The 18,022-nt window shown below is 41.9% G+C and overlaps 1 protein-coding gene across 1 annotated transcript in view; it reads left to right on the top strand.

Annotated features, from left to right (window-relative positions):
* The window catches only part of AKT1 (AKT serine/threonine kinase 1), a 72,071-nt gene extending 64,727 nt beyond the window's left edge, over positions 1-7,344 (top strand). Inside the window, exons 12-14 of the mRNA XM_082762162.1 lie at positions 467-554; positions 5,236-5,338; positions 6,035-7,344. Coding sequence (XP_082618288.1) covers positions 467-554; positions 5,236-5,338; positions 6,035-6,114 — 271 coding nt within the window. The 3' untranslated portion in view covers positions 6,115-7,344. The remainder of the gene's footprint in view (positions 1-466; positions 555-5,235; positions 5,339-6,034) is intronic.
* Positions 7,345-18,022: the final 10,678 nt, after the last annotated feature.

Raw genomic sequence — 18,022 nt, forward strand, 5'->3', positions numbered from 1 at the left:
TTTAAATCAGATGGCATAAATCAGTTCGTCTTCAGAATCCTTGCCTCTCTGATGCTTCAAAATCAAATTCAGTTTTACTGCCGCCATCGCTCTGCTCTTGACAATCATAGAGGGTAGTTGCTTGTTAATTTAGAAAGGAGAGAGAGACGGGTTGCTCAGACCTTTTACTTGCAGCATCCCCTCAGAATTCAGATCTTTTGAATTGTGATTTTTGTTTGTTCAAGAGAAACTTTTATTGCATGCTAAAATTTCTTAGTGTATTTTCCGATCTTTTAGAAGAATGGTGTTGTGATCTGAAGTGTAGAGTATGCTACAGCCCTTGCACAAAAAACCAAGAGTGAAGCAAATGCCAAATGCTCCAAAATGTATTATGTAAACTCAGGATTTTTTCGGTGCTATTTCATAAAAACTGTCTGAGAAAAATAACTGTATTCAACCACTGATTTATTTATTTTGCCCCAAACAGGTTAGGTGGTGGTCCTGATGATGCCAAGGAGATTATGCAACACAAATTCTTTGCTGGCATTGTTTGGCAAGATGTATACGAGAAAAAGGTACTTAAACAACTGTTCTCCCAAGGTGAATTGTAGCTGTGGATATCCTGAATGGTTCAGATTTTGTCGCCCTTGGTAAGGTGTATACAAGTTCTACATGGAAGAGGTTTGCAGTTGTTTTATCAAGGCTAAATTGATTCTTGCTTCTTAAAATACTGTGGCTGGATTACTTCTGAACAAAAGCTTTTTTTCCCCCCAAATGAGGAGTGTCTCTCAACAAGATACTTGTTTCTGTGACTAAATAAATAGGATGTAGCCAAAATTGCTTCCAAGTGTAGACAGTGTATAAGCTTTTGAAGTGGCATTTCCTGTGAGTTCTTTTTGCCATTTTTGCTATCAAATGATGTATCCTTTGTGATTTATGGTGCCCAAAAGTTAGTTGTTGTTGGTTCCTGAGCACCTGGAAGTAAAACTTAGTAGAAGTAGTGGTGGCAGACTGTCTGTTCCCTTTGCTTTTCCTGTCTTGAATGGTGAAATCAGACTGAATTCAGCAGGCAGAAGGAAGCAAAAGCCTTTGCATCAATTCAAGCCTAGCATACATACATTCTTGATCAGTGATGTGAAGCATCTGTACTTCGTGGTGTTTCTCATCAGTTTTCCTTGAGACCCACCGAGTTTGTGGGCATTCCAACGAGAGAGGCTGCGATGGGAGAGACCAGTCCTTTCAGCATGAGTGACACCAGTTGTCTCTGTCGCTCTGTCCCTTCATTCACAGCTAACTTCATGCACTCCTCCAAGATGCCTTGGTGCTTTCAGGGTGACCTGCTGTTCTCCTCCCATTTGATTCTCACCAGCCACACTCTGCATAACGCTCCCATGAAGTGCAGCTCACTGAATCACTTGGGTCTGGTGATTCAAGGCTCCCACCTACTGACACTGTATAATCTCAGCCTTGCCTCATTTCCTTCCTTCCCCCTGCAGCCCCATAAGATACCTGATCTAGTTTAATCTCTAAGTTCAGTTTAGTTCTCCATCCAGTTGCTGGAAGCAGGTAAGAAACATAGCAGAAAATGAGTTTTGAATCTTTGGTTAAACTACTACAGTGCAGTTTTCGTTGACTTAGAAGTCAGAGAACAACGCCACAGCTTCCCATACTGTAGTGGAAGAATTGTCCAGTGTTTCCCTGTTACCAAGAGTGCTTTGTTTCCTTCTTGGTCACTCCTTTACAGATTTATATGGCTAAAGAAAAATAAAAAAAAAAATGAGAAAAAATAGCTGTTGTGCCACAAAAGTGTACGTAGCATTTAGACATCTGTCCTTTCAGAGCATCCCTTGAGAGACAGCTGCGTGCAGCCAGGAGGTAGATATGGGCAGGAGGGAATTGTGAGGACTTTATCCAAAATAAAGTGAAAAGTATATCTGAATTACTGTTCTAAGCTGTGGGTTATTCCCTTTTTCACCCAGCTGGCATACTGCAAAACCCCCAAGTATTTAGTTAAAAGTTGATAACATGGTTCAGATATTTTCAGTGAAGTTACTTGTTAACAGTATGATGGGAGTCCTGCTTCCCTGAATGGAGGAGAAATCACACAAGCTGGAGACAATTTATTTATCTGGGTGGTTGAGAAAGCCTTCATAAAATGTCCCACCATAGTACTGACTCAGATTGTTGTGGAAACTACCAGGAAATCGCAAATATTAAGTATTTTGGAGAAAATAGCATGCTAAGTGAGACCTTTTCTGTCTTTGGCCTATACAAGGAGGCTGGGTTCTGTTTTCGCTCCTGTCCCATTAGTAGGTGCAGCTGAGATTGGATATAAACTGTCAGCTGCTGTAGAAATAACTGTGCCGTGTAAATGAAGATATTTCAGAAAGCCTGTGAGTAATTGCTGCCTGAATTCTGGGTGGTCCGAGGAGGACCTTGCTGTATTTACCTGAAGTGCATTGTTATGGAAAAAATCAGGATTTTATCAGCTGCCAGAGGTGTTGGCGTGCTAAGCTTGGTTACCCGCGACCTTCAGATCATGGTGGATGTGTTCGTGATCATGAATTTGGGGTAATCAAGAACACTTACTTTGTAATTAGGCTTTTTGGAAACACAGCATAGCTGTGAATTACGAGCAGCTCTGAATAACTGGGGTTGTCCCAGGACTTTAAAATATTCATTAGACCAGCCTGGAGAAGTGTTGCGATTTGTCTCTGCTATAAAGAAAGGTGCAATTTAATTTGCAGTCTTTTGCCCATGTTCAACTGTAACGTACACAATGAGATTTTAATCACGTGTTGTTTTTTCTTGTCTTTTTTTTGCCTCTTAAACCAACGTAAGCCTGTGAGTGTCAAGCTGGTCTGCAGCAGTGGGAGGCTACAGGTGGCACCTCCCTGCCAGTTGAACTGCAGAGCTCTCACGCTGACAGCTTTTCAGTAAAGCACCATATTTGCTTGGTAAAGCCAGCATTGTAGCTTTCTGCGGCTTCCCCTCTGTTTCCAGCTTCATGTTCTGAATTTGACAGCTAGGAAACGGATTTTGTCTTGTGGGTGCATCATAATCTGTCTCAAATTGCTTTTAACAGATCCTAAAATGAAAGGAAAAAACGGCAGAGGCAGCGCTGGCCCGCTACACACGCGTTGTGACTCAGGGCTGCTGCTCCCAGTCCTTCTGATGTGCACGGTTCAGGTGTCTGCTGCAGTGCCCAAGTCCTAAATCACTCCGTGCTGTGCACAGCGAGCTACAGCAACTGGGAGCGTGCCGGGTGCCAAAACCCCCATTAGCTTAAAAGGGCAGAGAGAGCTTCGGATCCGCACGCACACAGCTCGTCACAAACATGCTGAGGTTCCCTGTAAGGAACAGGCTGCTGCGAGGAGAAGAAGAACGGAGCTAAAATGTGAAAGAAATAATACTCGTCCCCAACGGGGCTTTTAGGCATAATATGCAGATTTGACTTGAGAATAGCGTTATTAACATCACAACGCACAGCGTTCCCTCTTCAGCAGCTTCGGGAGGACTGTGAGGCTCAGAGTGACTGGTGGCTTTGGGATATCCTGTTTCCTTTTCCTTTTTAAATTCAGGACATAAAGAACCTATTTTTTTAACAGGAATATTTACCAGCCTCCTTTAAGGCATACTTGGGAACAAAGAATAATTAGCAATTAAAAAAAAAGTATGAATGCATACTGTAATTTTGCTTGCATATAGTAAAGTTAGGATTTTTATGTCCCTTAATTTTTAAAGATTGGTTTTAAACTGTGGAATATTTCTTTGTATTTGGAAGCAGCACCATATGTGCAGATTACATATCTTAAAGGCTTTAAATTGAACATGAAGGAGCTGTATTGAATTGTTTGAAAGACAGGACAACGCTCTGCCAGGCGCTTTCAAAAAAAAAAAAAAAAAGTGATGGGGAGCTTGAAGGTAGTGATTTTCTTCTGAGCTGACTTGCCAAGCAAATGATTCTTCAGCTCTTAAGTTGGAAGAAAAGTTGGAGGTGGGGAGGAGATGTTTTGTACACCCAAGGTTTGCAGGTAGTGACTTCTGCCAGTGTCGTTCTGATTTCTGTCAGAGCAGAGCAAGTCCCAGGGTCACGGCTTAATTCCAGCCGGAGCAGTTTACCATTTGCTTAGATAAACTTCTCCCTGCGGTTTCAGCTTGGAAGCCGTACACTTCCTCAATCACGCTCCCAAATTGTTGCCTGGTGTGGCCGTGTGCTATTAAAAGCCGGCCGCGCTTAACCCCAGCGGTGGGCGAGCGGCAGCCCAGCACCGGGCGCTGTTGCCTGTCCTCTGTGGGAGGGCGAGGAGCCGTCTTTGCCTTCTGCCTCCAGCCTGTCATGCAGCGGCAAGGTGAACGAGCCCTCGATCCCAGCTCCTCTGCCCTCCAAAGCTGTTGGTGTTCCAGCTCCGTGGTGTGTGTGCAGCCAGCCCTGCCACCCCGCTTCCCAGGCTGCTGCCTCCTCCGGCCCCAGCCAAGCAGCTCGGCTCCATCTGGAGCGCCTGTTGCCGCCGCTCGCCTGCGTGCACCAGGATGATTTCTCGCCCTTCTGCCCATGCAAGTTTCAAGAATAGGACCCAAACAGGGCTCTAACAAGAGAAGGATGTTACTGCATGTTTTTTTTTGTAAACACTCCAGATTTTCTAAGTTTAGAGTCGATCTGAAACTACTTTTTGGGGACCCGGAGCGCAGTGCTTGATGTTGCTGCTGCCGTGTCCTAAATTCTGCCAGGTAGGGCCAGTCTTCTGCAGGGTTGTGCTCTGAGTCTCTGAGTACACGGACACGGCAGCTCTGTAGCTGGAGCTTTCTTAGGAACGTTGCAACCCTTACGATGATGTGTTGGGCTAGTTGATCTGTTCGGTGTCGCTGAACACGGCTCTTACACATTTTCATCCTCAACTGTAAATCAGACTAGATGCAGCCTACAATTTACATCTAATTAGGTAGGGAAACGGTATCTACTATTAATTTTAAACATTTATATGCATGTTATTCATTACTTGAAGCAACATTAGGAGTGTCAAATTTTCTTTCTGCAATTAAATTCTATCAGCAGAATGCTTTAAACAACCCATAAGCAGGATATGTCCACCTAGCCTTACTGTATACTGTCTTTTTATGGACTGAGTTGGTTTTTTTTTTTGTTTAAAAACATACAAAAAGCCACTGTAGCTTATAACTCTACTTCAGATCCTACCTGCTTCAAACAGTACTTTAAGAACCTCTAAATGGATGGTATTTTTCTATTTTTTGTAGCTTGTACCTCCGTTTAAGCCACAAGTTACATCTGAAACAGACACAAGATACTTTGATGAAGAATTCACAGCACAGATGATTACAATCACTCCTCCTGACCAAGGTAAAGTTTTCCCAAATGTTTCTCTCTGTCTTCTCCAGACCACCAAAATAATTTGCTGTAAGGTTGTCGAGTCCCTTTAGAACATACAGAAAAACATCCATTTCAACTCGTGCGTCTTCCATATATGTATCTGATCAAGAAGCTGGTGAACTAATATGAAACTTTCCACATGTCTTTCCTGCTTGGGAAATGAAAAACCTGTTTTAGAATGTATTGAAATCATTTGTACTGTTGTCTTCAAAATCTGGATAGTCTCCTGTTGGGGAAAAAATTCTGTTCATGAGTTCTGCATGTGTACATCTGTTCGCACACTGGTGTATATGCAAGCAGTCAGTTGAGTATGGGATAATGTCCATATTCAATCAAAATATTTTTTCATGCTGACTGAGCATGTTCAATACTTTGAAATAGCAATTGCCAAAGATTCAAACACTGAATATGAATTTGAGCAATGCAACCCCTAGCAATTTTAAATGGACATCCAAACAACAGAATGCATGTACAACAACCAGAATTTTCTGTGATGCCCATTGAATGGGGCGAGATTTCAGACTTGCTCTTTCTTTATCCTTTCAAGTTGTGGAAGAGAAAAGCAACACTGAATTTTCAGAGAGCTTTATTGTGCATTACTGCTTGTTTATGTACAATAAAAAGGTTCCAAATGTTGCCTAATGCTTTTTTTCCCCCATTTTTCAGATGACAGCATGGATTGTATAGATAATGAGAGAAGACCTCATTTTCCTCAGTTCTCCTATTCAGCCAGTGGAACCGCTTAATATTTTGCAATGTTTTCCTGTTCAGAAACAAAACAGACTGCATTTTGGGGACCTTACTTCAATGGACACTAGAGAACTTTCTATATTATCTGAATTACAAACTGTGTTTGTATTACTATTTAGATGAATTTGTAGGAAGCCTCACAGATTCTGTATTTAAAACAATTCTTTGATGCATTTTTGAGAAGGAAAATGAATCCATTCTTAAAGTATTACGTCAAGGCTTTTATGCTGAATGGTGTTTTTAAGAATATACACCAAAACTGTTTACTTTAGAATTAAGGTATTCAACATATCATCAACTCTGACCAGAAAATCCCCTTATTTTATTTATTTCATACAGTTCATTATCTAAATATAGAATCTGCACTCTGAACAATTAGATTTATATAGGAAGATATAAGACTTTAGTAGCTAGTGCAATAATATAAGCAACAAAGTGAACAAACTCTGGAGGGTTAAGGTTCAAACTCATTTTGGACAGCAGTGAAATGTCATCCAACTCCAGAAAACCAACTATAGGAACAGCATTAATGGCCTCAGTGAGGTAAATCAAAAAGCAAGAGTTATTTTTGTTATAACATCTGCTACAAGACATTACATATCAAACTGAATCCAGTGGAATCTAGTCCAATGCTACATCGTACAGATGAGTATTCCATGCGAGACAGTGCATTTAATTATTCCATTTGCGTAGAGTTTAGGAATACTTCATAGGATTGGCTTCTCAGAACATAGAAAATGCTTACTTTACCAATGTAATACGAAGTGCAACAACACAGAATCACCCACCTACACCACTGTATAGAAATACCATACAGGTCTAAGTGAGAAATCATCTTAATGAGTGAGTCAACCAGACAAAAGTACATTTTGGCACTGAAGTAATGACTTGTTGCCGCTTTTTTTTTATGGAAAGATATATGAATATATATAAACACTTAATGATTTTTTGCATCATGCCAGATCATTTCCTCTTTCTTGAGTGTGCATTAAAGGTATCAGCTGACAGTTCATGGTGCCTTCTCACTCTTGAATATTCACTTTAACAGTGTTTCCCATGTATAAAAAGAAACTTAGGTTGAAACTTCATATGTGTTTGAATAATAATGGTGTTCAAAAAGTGAATTTTTTTTTTTCATTTTTAATCTTAGTGGAAAAATTCCCCACACCCTGTTTTTGTTGTATCATGTTTCTTTGTAATTTTCATAAAAGCAGTCTTATTCTGTCTCTCCTGCGAATGAATTTATTCCATTGTAGGTTGCGTTCTCTTAAATTGCTTTTTTTTGTTTTTCATTCTCTTGACTGTATAAAAATGATGACATGTACTGCAGTTAACTAGCATTTAATTTTTTTTATTTGAAAGGGAGTATGTTATGAATACCCTTGCTTCCCCTTTCCACCAGAAACTGCTGTGTTTGCACAGAGAACCCATCATCTTGACTTTTTTTTTTTTTTTTTTAACAACATTCAACTTTAGTATTTTTACTTATGATATGAAAGTTTCCCTCCAAATACTTAAATAAAAATTGCTTTAACAAGTTAGGTTCTTATTTATTGTGGTAGGAACCTTCCGAAGTTGTAGATGCAACGTTCACTCCAGTGACTAGCCTGTGAAGCGTGCATATCGTTGAGAGATTTGTTTCATCTCTCTGCTGATCATTGTGCTAAGACAATTTTGGAAAATGTTTAAGAGAAATGCACCCTGTTCCAGAAGTACATAGTCTTGACGTGAATGAGGACAAGCCTCATTTTGCTGTCCTCCTGCTGCCAGTGAGATTGTGTTACTGAAGCCCTGATCTTCAAAGGTATTTCTATTCCAGTCATTCTGGCCAATATATAATATATAATATATAATACTGCATTTCCTTTCCAGGGACTAGTATTAATTGCTTCTAGGAGCTAGTTACACAAGGCTGGGCTCTCCTTCTTCAAACAATACAGAGGAAAAGGCAAGAAGATCCAAGAACAACTCTAGTGTGCTTCAAACTAAGCGCAGAAGTTGCAACTGTACTAAACCATTAAACATCCAAAATAGTTTTAGGTTCAGGGATTATCCCGTAATTCCCAGTAGAAATTACTGCAAATTTCATGCAAAGATGGAAGGTGAAAGGAGCAATCTCTGTAGAGGACACCTTAAATTGATGCTGGACTGCCTATCCCATTCACAAATCTGATCTAACTCTTCTCCCTTTGCTTCTAAATCTTCATCTGAGTTTGCAGCCAGCCCAGGGACGGAGTCCAAAGAACCCTTCTGCAGGTCCACAAGCCCTGACAAGTTCTGCGCTAACACACTTTGTGCATCCAAATATAGGCAACACAAATGAGCAAAGGTTACCATAATCCGCCCCAAGGAAAATCTGGTTTTCCAAGTGCAGGAACAGATGTGGATCAGGTTGTTCTGGTGAGGCTGATTTTTGTCTCAGTATTTTTGTCAGTTGTTGCTATTGGATTTTTGCTCCATATAAGATGGAAGTTGGGGGAGATGGGGGTGGTAGAGAGGCTGTCAAAAAGTTCTAGCAATCTTAGTATTGTTAGGAACAGTGATCTGAGGGCCACACCTGAATGCAACAGGGTCTTCTGGATATTATATCTCATTTCACCTGTGAATATTCAAAGCCTGTCATCTGTGATTGAATAATTATCTGTTACAGCTGTCTACTGCAAACATAAAGTATGTTCTTTAAGTTCTGATTTAGCAGAGAGGACGAGAAGTAGCTGTTAACATGCTGTTGTCTTTCCTTGTCACAAAAGTCTACAAACTACCTCATTCACCTCAGATTGCTTTCATACCGTGTATGCAGAGCTGTTTAAGTGTTGCACGTTCCTTTAGCTGTTTTATTTAAAACAAAACTCTTCATCTATGCTGCTCAAACCTTCTTGTTCTTCCCTTTGGTGCTGACAAATGGTAGCATGTTCTGGTGGTACACCATGCAGCAAGGATCTTTTTGTGAGCCCATTGATCTGACGCTTTAATTTCTTCTCCAGGGTGTGTTTTTATACTGAGTGTGACTCCTCCACTGGACCATACTACTGGTCCTGCTTTTCACAGCCTGCTTTTGTGTTCCCTGTCAGTTTTTATGTAGTTTTTCACTACTGCTGAAATGCTGTTATCAGTGTCTTCTAGCCCCTATTTCTGTACAACCATTCTTGCCTTCAGTTTTTCTCTTGTACTTGGGAGGAATGACCCCCAAACATCTACAGAATTGTTCCCTTCCTTAAACTCATGCTTAAAAGTCTCCTTGCTGTGATGGCAAGTCATGTATCCTGGCTGGTCAAACTGACCTGTGCCATCTCCTCTTTTCCCTCTTTATTTTTTGTCTTCCATCTAGTCCTTGACCCCAAACCATATACAGAGAGAGCTTAGGGCAGTTGAATCCCATTTTGAGGTGAAGGTGATGCCTCCTGAGCGCTACCAGACAAATGCTAAAACGTCTGCCTGCAGCACGTTGGTCAGACACGTGCACTGCAGCCCAGGAACTTGGTTGTAAACTCAGGCTGGGAGGAAAAATAGGAAAAAGAAAACAACAAAACCTCTGCAACTGCAGGTAAGTACCATGGTTCTCTGTGTGCCACCGAGGGCAGGCAGGAGATGAGGCCATCTGAGCGCTGGTCAGCACAGACTCCACTGCTTGTGCTGTTTAGGGCTTGTGCTGTTTTGGGGCTGAACCGAGGTGATTCTGCACATTCTACTTTGTGTTCTCGTGAGAAACCGAAACAATCCCATTAGGCTTGGCAGGCTGTTTTCTCTTTAAACTGGGAGATGACCGCTGTGGTTTATGGCATCCAAAGTTCTGCACAAACTGTGACCTCTCACCTCCAAAGCAAAACAAACTGCTCTTTCTTCATTTTTCTTTCTGCATCATCATCTCTCCAGAAGGTAAGCTCTGCATGCTCCCCAGCTGCTGCACTGCTCTCATGCAGGCCTGAAATACTCTGCTGTTTGAATGTGCTCCCAGTTTTCCAAACTATGGTAGTTTTTTGAGATTTGAGGTGAAATTTTTCCTTGATTATTTGAAATTGGGGGTGAAGTTCCTTGTATGTAGCTTAGATTGTTTATGTGCACCTAAACAATCGGTGCAAGAGTGCTGTATTCTTCATACTCTTAGTACTCCTTAAAAAAAATCCTTGTCAGATAAAATAACCTTATCTTTTCAGTTAGCCTATGCTAAGTCAGGTTTTATCTCTGGTAGCGGGACTTGGGATGGTGGTCCAAAATTATAGAGGTCCCAGTCTATGGTGGGAACACAAACCCCAAGGAGATGGGGTTGCAGAAGAGAAGCTCGCAAGCACGAAGCACCTGTGAGCGTTGCACGGGGCTTCTGCCTGAGGAGCTTGGGGGTCGGTAAGTTAGGAGGAAGGTTGGATTTGCTTCGCTTTGTCTAAAAGAGTTTGGGAGGTAAAAAACACATTTGAAGAAATGAGCCTATGTAAAAGGATCTTGTTTCTTCAGTGCTGCAAATGAGTGTGTTTGTCTTCCACTTGGAGCTCAATTTTCTTAATAACAGGGAGGTTAATTGCCACTAGAAGTAAAACGAAAAGAACATACAGTGCCTATAGCAAATGAGAGCTTATTATCCCAAATGCAGCTGAGTGTACAGACGTTTCGTAGTTCTGTCTAATGGAACATATGTTGCATTCTAATCAGGTGATGACTGGTTGCTCTGTGTCTGAAATCATTTTAAACAAAGCCATTTTATTACAGTGGTCCCTGCGTGCCTTTTTTTCCCTCCTCCTCTATTTATTTGTTTAGTTGTTTACTGCTGGTAGCCCTCCTGGTGTTGTGAGTGTGGTGGGTCCTCTGTTGAGGACCAGATGAAGGACTTTGTGTGGGAAAATACTACTCTTCTCTGGGGGTTTTCAGGGTGCGTGTAGCTCTGTTTTTCCTTCTCTGAAGCACTGCTTCACGTGGTTGTTTGTGCTGCTGCTCACTACCTCTTTCCCTAGAGATGGACTTTGTGAACATCCTCCTGGGTTAAATGTAAGCCCAGTAATTCAATTTTTATTATTTTTTTTTTCATGCTGTTTCTTCCCGTCTTCTATCACAGTGCTGTACCTGTGTTTTGCATCTTCCTTGGGTCTCTGAGTTTGTTTCAAGATAATCACAGATATCACAGCCTGCCGATGAGGCATTTTCAGCAGTCTGAGGGTCTTTACAGTTCTGCATTTTTTTAAATTACATGTTCACCCTGCAGCAGGTACTGAAACTATTTTGAGAACAAGAGTGAAAATTCATCACAGAAACAGGTGAGAAACACAACTTAAGAAATTTAATTTCCTCTGAATTTGGGAGCACACACTGTAGCGAAGGAGGTTCTTTGTGCATTTTTCTCTGGTATGTATTTGTACTTTGAGACTGACAAGATCTGTGTGCCACTTTCATAAAAGTCTGTGTGAGTGAGCACCATCCTTGCTTCAGATGCTTCTAGTGGTACAAATTGCCCGTTTTTATCATTTTATTTTGTTACTGGTCCTGGTCATCCCAAGTTCATTGTATTTACCGATTTAAGCAAAGCATGTATCTTTGTTAAGCTCACGCATGTTTTATTGCGTTATGGTTGGAGACTTTTCTTGCGGGTGGTTGTCCCAGGGCTATGAGAAGTACGCTGGATCTAGCGCGTTGTTACTCACCGAGCTGGTGCTTGTCGGAGCAGAAGCAGGAGCACCAACACTTGCCCTTGCGTTGCTAAAGCTGCAGGCAGGTGGGTGCTCGATAGTTCTTCCTGGCATAATGCAATAAATGACTAGGAGAGAAAACCCCGAGTGACGTTTGCACTTTGAAGTGAGGGAGGATGTCTGCTTTGCACGAGGAGCTGCAGTCGAGCAGGACCCTCTGGCTGTTTCCGAAAGGCTGCATGAGCAGCAGCACCACCGGTTACTTTCATCTCTGCTCGGATGTGGTGCTTTCAGCTGTTTCTTTCCGCTGCGCCATGCCCCAAGTAGCTCCATCCCTTTCATGCTCTTTTCACCTGTCTGATGCGGGTCACTCACGAGTTCTAGCACAGGCTGGGGCTGCCAGCTCCCTGATGGTGCCTTGCACCCGGAGCTCTGCAGCTGTACCTCACAGATTTGCAGATGCTTCCCAGTTTTCTGACTGCTGTTGATTTACGGTGCCTGACATAACTGACTCCAGCAGCTCTCTGCATTTCAGCAGTGCCTCAGGAGCCCACGAATGTCTGAGGGCAAGGTCTGTGCTGCTCCTTAGCCTGATTTTTTAATTCAGTGAAGTGTAAATCTGATGTTGAAGGACAACTGCAACACCTTTTCCCACACACAGGCCTGGCCTTGCTGCTTTTCTAAATGATAGGTGAACTTTTCTACTGTGTTTGATGAATTGATGGGATGATTTTAAAGAATGTATGGATGTAGCAAAAGATCAGAACACATGCCCTTTTGTGAATTTTATTAATGAAAATAGAGTAATACTATTTTTAGGATAGTTACAGCATATAGCAGGCTTTCCATATATTTTTCAGCAGCTACAGTTTTTCCTTATTTTGATATTACCGGGGAAATGAAACTAACCAGGAAGACAGGAATACCTGGCAACAGTCCAGTAAGGAGCATGAAACGAAACTGAATGAAAGCAGAGGGGAAGGAGCAAGGTCACTTGGTGCAACTGCAGGCTGCAAAGTTGCAGAGGAAGGGAAATATAAGAAAGCAAAACAGAATGTACTTATTTACACTGGTGAGGTTGTCAGAAATCTGATGTGTAACCAAGATAAAGGGAACAGACTTCGTATCTCCCTTTACTTGATTGTAAAGCCTGAAGTTATGTTACCTTTCCAAAGTTTTACTTTCTGTGCTCATTTGCTCAGTTGTTAAGGAAGCAGAGATCAAAGGTAGCTGTTTAAAATGGCCTTCCTTTGATTTGTCCTGCTTTATGCCAGTGAAGAGCTCATTGGGTTGTGATGAAGGTGATGCTTCCTGCATCACCCAGTCGTTTTCCAGATAACTTTGAGAAACTTGTCACTTCTGTGCCATCTTCCATATCTGTCAGAGATGAGAAAGGACAGAGCCTGACTGATGAAGTCCCTGGGTGAGGTGGCGCTGCCTGCGGTTCCTCTGTGCAAAACACCTCATCTTTCCTCTAACATCAGCGCTGGTAACTCAGTTTCTGTTAGCAATCTCCAACAGGTTCAGCTGAAATTCGCACAGTACCAAGACGCATGTGTGTGCATGTGCAAGTAGCATATGATATGGGTACACAGACTGGTGGAGGCCCCGAGCAGTCGAGAGCTGCTAGAGAGGAAGGCTGTAACAGCACAAAGAAGCTTCCAACTCCCCATCTGGAAAAATCCCCCACAGGAGCACAGGCAATGGCAATGCCATCTGTCTGTCTTCGGGAGAGCAGATCTCCTCTCTTGGGAGTAGAAAAAAGCTGGCACATGGAGGTGGGCTTTCACTTCCCCGCCGCACTGAGCCTGGATGCAGATTGCTGTGCCTTACCTCCAAAGACCAGGCCCCGCTGTTCTGTACCCTCTCCCAATTTACCTACTTCTTATGTCGGTTTTGTTTGAATCCCCATTCTCTTCATTTTGCCTGTTGATGTTTTCCTTTTGACACTGTCCTCCTTCCCCAATCTCTGCAGCAGACAAGATTCTCCCCCCCCCTCTTTTCCCCTGCCTTCATTCATTCTTTGTTATGCCACCTTAGTCTGTTTCAGACCTCCTTCTGCAGTCCCCTTGTAGCTGGTGTGTTAGGAACTGACATAATACCTCTTACTTTAAATAATTGTTTCTTGGGCGGTATCCTGCTGCTGCTCCTTAGGTCACTGCAGAGACTTCAGAAACCCAATATACATGTACAGCTGTGCTCCATTTTAACAGTATCAAGGAGCTGCGACACCCTCTTTCCTTCATCTCTCATACAAGTGTGGATTTAATGACCAAAGGAGTTAGGGTAGTTGTGGCCTGTAGTGTACGACTTCCTTCCCCCATTAACGCTACCTGGTACGGCGTACAGACTGGAAGAAAGCCCTAGCTGTAGTTTCCAGTGAGGTCAGGACTACGTCTGCTGCCTATCTGGGCATAGTGACTTTCCTAGAAGACACACAATACTGAAGTCAGCAGAGTACTTGGCTGTAGGTATTCAGCTCTACCCGTACTCAAGCAATAAATCTTACTTTACTGAACTTTGTCACCTGTCCCAAACCTACGTTACACTCTATACACCTACATCCTCAGGGTTTCCTGTAGAAACATGACTGATCAGTCTTGGCATGCAATACTGGCCCAACCAGAGCAAAGAGCACTTCTCCCCTTGAGTTTTGAAGTGATTTCCTATTCCTCCAGATATTTTCAGTATTAACCCTGTTGTTAATTCTGTTGTATAAGCACAACTAGGAATGACTAGGGCAGGAAGACGAGAACTGCCTAGCACCTGTTGTCATTTGCTCCTTTTTCTTTAGTACAATTAGAATAGAGTTGCTTTAAAAGAAGTGTGGTCATCCCTCACTGCCTGGCATCCATTTCTGTTCCAGGGTATCCCTAAGCTGTGTAATCTTACCAGCTGGTAAATGTAAAAAAAAACTGGAAAAAGCAAACCAGACCCTTTCTTGGGCCTTTATCTAGCTTATATTTTCATTGTAGTAAGAAGTACAGAATTTAACATATCCAGGGTGCTCTACAAAACTGCAGTTAAATCCCTGATAAGACACTGACTTAAAGTCTCAGATGGAATGCATTCACTTAGCATCACAGAATCAGAACAGTTTGGTCTTAAAGATCTTAAAGATCACCCAATTCCAACCCCTGCCACGGGCAGGGATACCACCCACTAGATCAGGCCATCCACCCTGTTCCATATTCCCTTTAACTCCTTAAAATTCTCATAAACTCTTAAGAACTCTCTAAAATCTGGGAAACTATCACCAACCTTCTTCAGCACATTCAAGTTCATTGTCTCAGTCTGCAGCCTGCACATCCGAAGACCAGTTTAATCCGCTCTTCTAGTGGTGTGAAAGGCCTGCAGTCTGACTCAAAAAAAAAAAAAAAAAAAAAAAGGTTAAACTCTTTAAACAGGAGACTTAATCATGTCCTTTCCCACCCTACTTATGGGAATGACTGATGCTTTCTGCCTTTGGCACCCATCCCTCATTGTCCCCTGGGTACCCACCGGTGTCATTTTCTAAGAGGAACCCGGGGGAGGTCCTGCCAGGCAGCTCTGGGGAAATTGCCCAGAGGGAAGGGAAGATTCAACACCCTATTCCTGAATGATACTGTCCCAGTTACGCTACTTGGCTCCAGCCAGTCTGGAGATGAGCTTCAAAATAAAATCAAGGTATTGTCTTGATTGTCTATTGTGTCATGGTGTGTCCCTTCTCCCCTCCCCCCCAAACACATGGACTCTGTAAATTCTTCTGTGAATGACCTTATGTAAAATGCTCAGCCAAAGCAATGGTTATCATGAAACAAACAATGACAACAGCAGGGCATAACAAATTACACGCAGGACCAGATCCTCAGCTGTGTAGCTCTGTTTGCTCAGTGACACTGGGCTGGTTTACACCTGCAGAAAAGCCAATCCTTCCGGCTCTATACGTATGCTCAGCTAGCTGCTACAAAACCAACAGGAAATCCATGCTATCCTCTTGATAAAACTTCAAGAAGTGCTCCTGTAGCTTGCTGAACTCTGAATGAAATGAGTCTTTGTAGCATTTGCAAAAGAACAGTAAATGATGGCAAATCTCTCAATAAATATACAACATAATCAAGAACGTCCCCACAGCTCAGCAAACCAGACTAAAACAACTGAAATAAAATACTGCTGGAGCCAGGTTTAAATATAGACTGACACAAGAGCATGTGAAGAGCAGTTCTGCTGGGGCAAACTATCTCAGTAATATGAAATACCACGGGGAATATGTCAGAATAGTTTGCTATAACAAACAACTACCCTCCCAACCTCCTGACTTGTATTTATTTTTGCAGTTCATGGTAGATCTTTGGGTGCAATCTAGGTATTTCAAAAGTATTCTGAACAAGAATGAAACTTTAGAGCACGTTACATAAAAATCAGCATCAAAATAATGATCTTACATTTATGTCACACCTTCCAAGAAGCTCAGTTCACAGCACTTTCACTTGTGTGGCATCTGACCAGCTTGTCAAAAACCATTCTTAACCAAGTGCTGCAGGGTACTATAACTTAAGTGATTCATACATGCAGCTGTTGGAACTGCTTGTTGGGTTGTGAAAAACTCCCAGTGCCAAGTGCTGATCTAAGAGAACTCAGATCTCCATCAGCCCTCTTGGCTCTGAGTAGTTAGTGAACAACAGATGGTAGCAGGAGTTAAGCAAACTAAGAAAATATTCTGAGCAGAGGTATAAAGTTAAAATCCTTGCAAGACCTGAAATTCTCAAAAAATACAGCGAGCAAATGTTGAGGTTTGAACGAGTTTTCATGTACAAGTGATGTACGCCACTAAAAACATTAAAAAGTAGTCTCAGTTCTGAAGCACTCGTTATCAAAGTTTTCATTTAACTCGGATAGAAGAGCCTGCCCGTGAAATTCATACTACGGAAACTTCAGATTTTCAGCTGTGATTGCACTGTAAAACAGCTGAAGACAATACCTGGCAGTACGGAAAAGATGAAAGAACCAGAAATGACATCGTTTGGCAGCAGATTACAAACACCACCAGCAATGAACAGACAGCATCACGAGCTCAGCTGGCCTCTTCAGTAGAAAAAGGGACAGAACTACAGCAACAGAAAGAAAAATTACTAGTGTTGAAGTGGACAGAAGTGCAGGAGTCACTGCTGTATCAGCACAAAATGGACAGAGTGGGTAAATGATGTGTGAGGGAATGCAGGGTTACAGCAATGATTATAAACATGAATATATCAGTCTGTGAAAACACACAGTAAATAAAGGGTAGGAGACTTCTGCTAGTGAAAAAGGAAATCCCCTCTAATTTGGTTTACAATAAATTCTAGTTCTTGGTCTCACTAAGATGGTGCACTCGTTGGATAGACAAAAACCCAAAACAATTTACTAAAGACTCAAAGGTTTTTTTCAGGGCTTACAGATGCTGTTGAACAGTGCTGATATGAACTCACATGAATTAGGTACTGTTCTATAGAGCATCTTTACTTTACTCCATACAATTGCTGAATTAGAATGCACACGAAAATCTGACCCATCTAAACACACAGGTATCTTGAGCCATCTCTTTAAGTAGTAACCATCACTGCGAGCAAGTTCTCTCATCTTCAAAGAAGTGAGGATTTCGAGAACAACCTCGAATTAAACCACTCAGCTGAATCTGAAACATTATGAAGAAAGTGTTTGAGCTTTCTTCTTTTAACATTTTAGTGAGGAGAGCGTGAAAATTTGCACATTGAATACACTTTCAGACGTATATTTTACTATACTGCAATAATTCCTTACAGTGTTCCTCCAAAACAAGTACCATCCCAGGTTGCTAACCTTATTTTTTTACTGGGTTTAAAAACATTTTCCAATCTAGTTTGCGGCAGTAAATAATCTTGGTATCATTGAAAGAGAAATCAGAACAATTAGATTACTCATTTAGCAAGCTATTACTCAGTGCAAGAAAGCGTGGGAGAATCAAGCTCCTAAAATGAAACTTGCTGGGACTGAGATACAAGAACTAACGCACATTTATGTATGTAAGCTGTTTGCTTGAAAATTTATCAATTTCTAGAGGCTCAGGAATCTGCATTCTGCAAAGTCCTGTGCTCTACATCACGGCTGGTCAAGGGTTTTGGTAATACGGTAAGTCTCATCATATGAGTAGTTCTAGCAGAGTAAACAGGATGCAAGAGTGGACACACTCAGACCACATATCCTTTTACCAGTTCCTCATTTCTGAGGGTTATCAGTAATCAACACACAGAAGAACGGAGCAGGTCAAAGAGTGTCAGAGGGTTTCAGCAGTAAA

Source organism: Aythya marila (genome assembly GCF_965140915.1).
Source record: "Aythya marila genome assembly, chromosome: 5".
NCBI lineage: Eukaryota > Metazoa > Chordata > Aves > Anseriformes > Anatidae > Aythya > Aythya marila.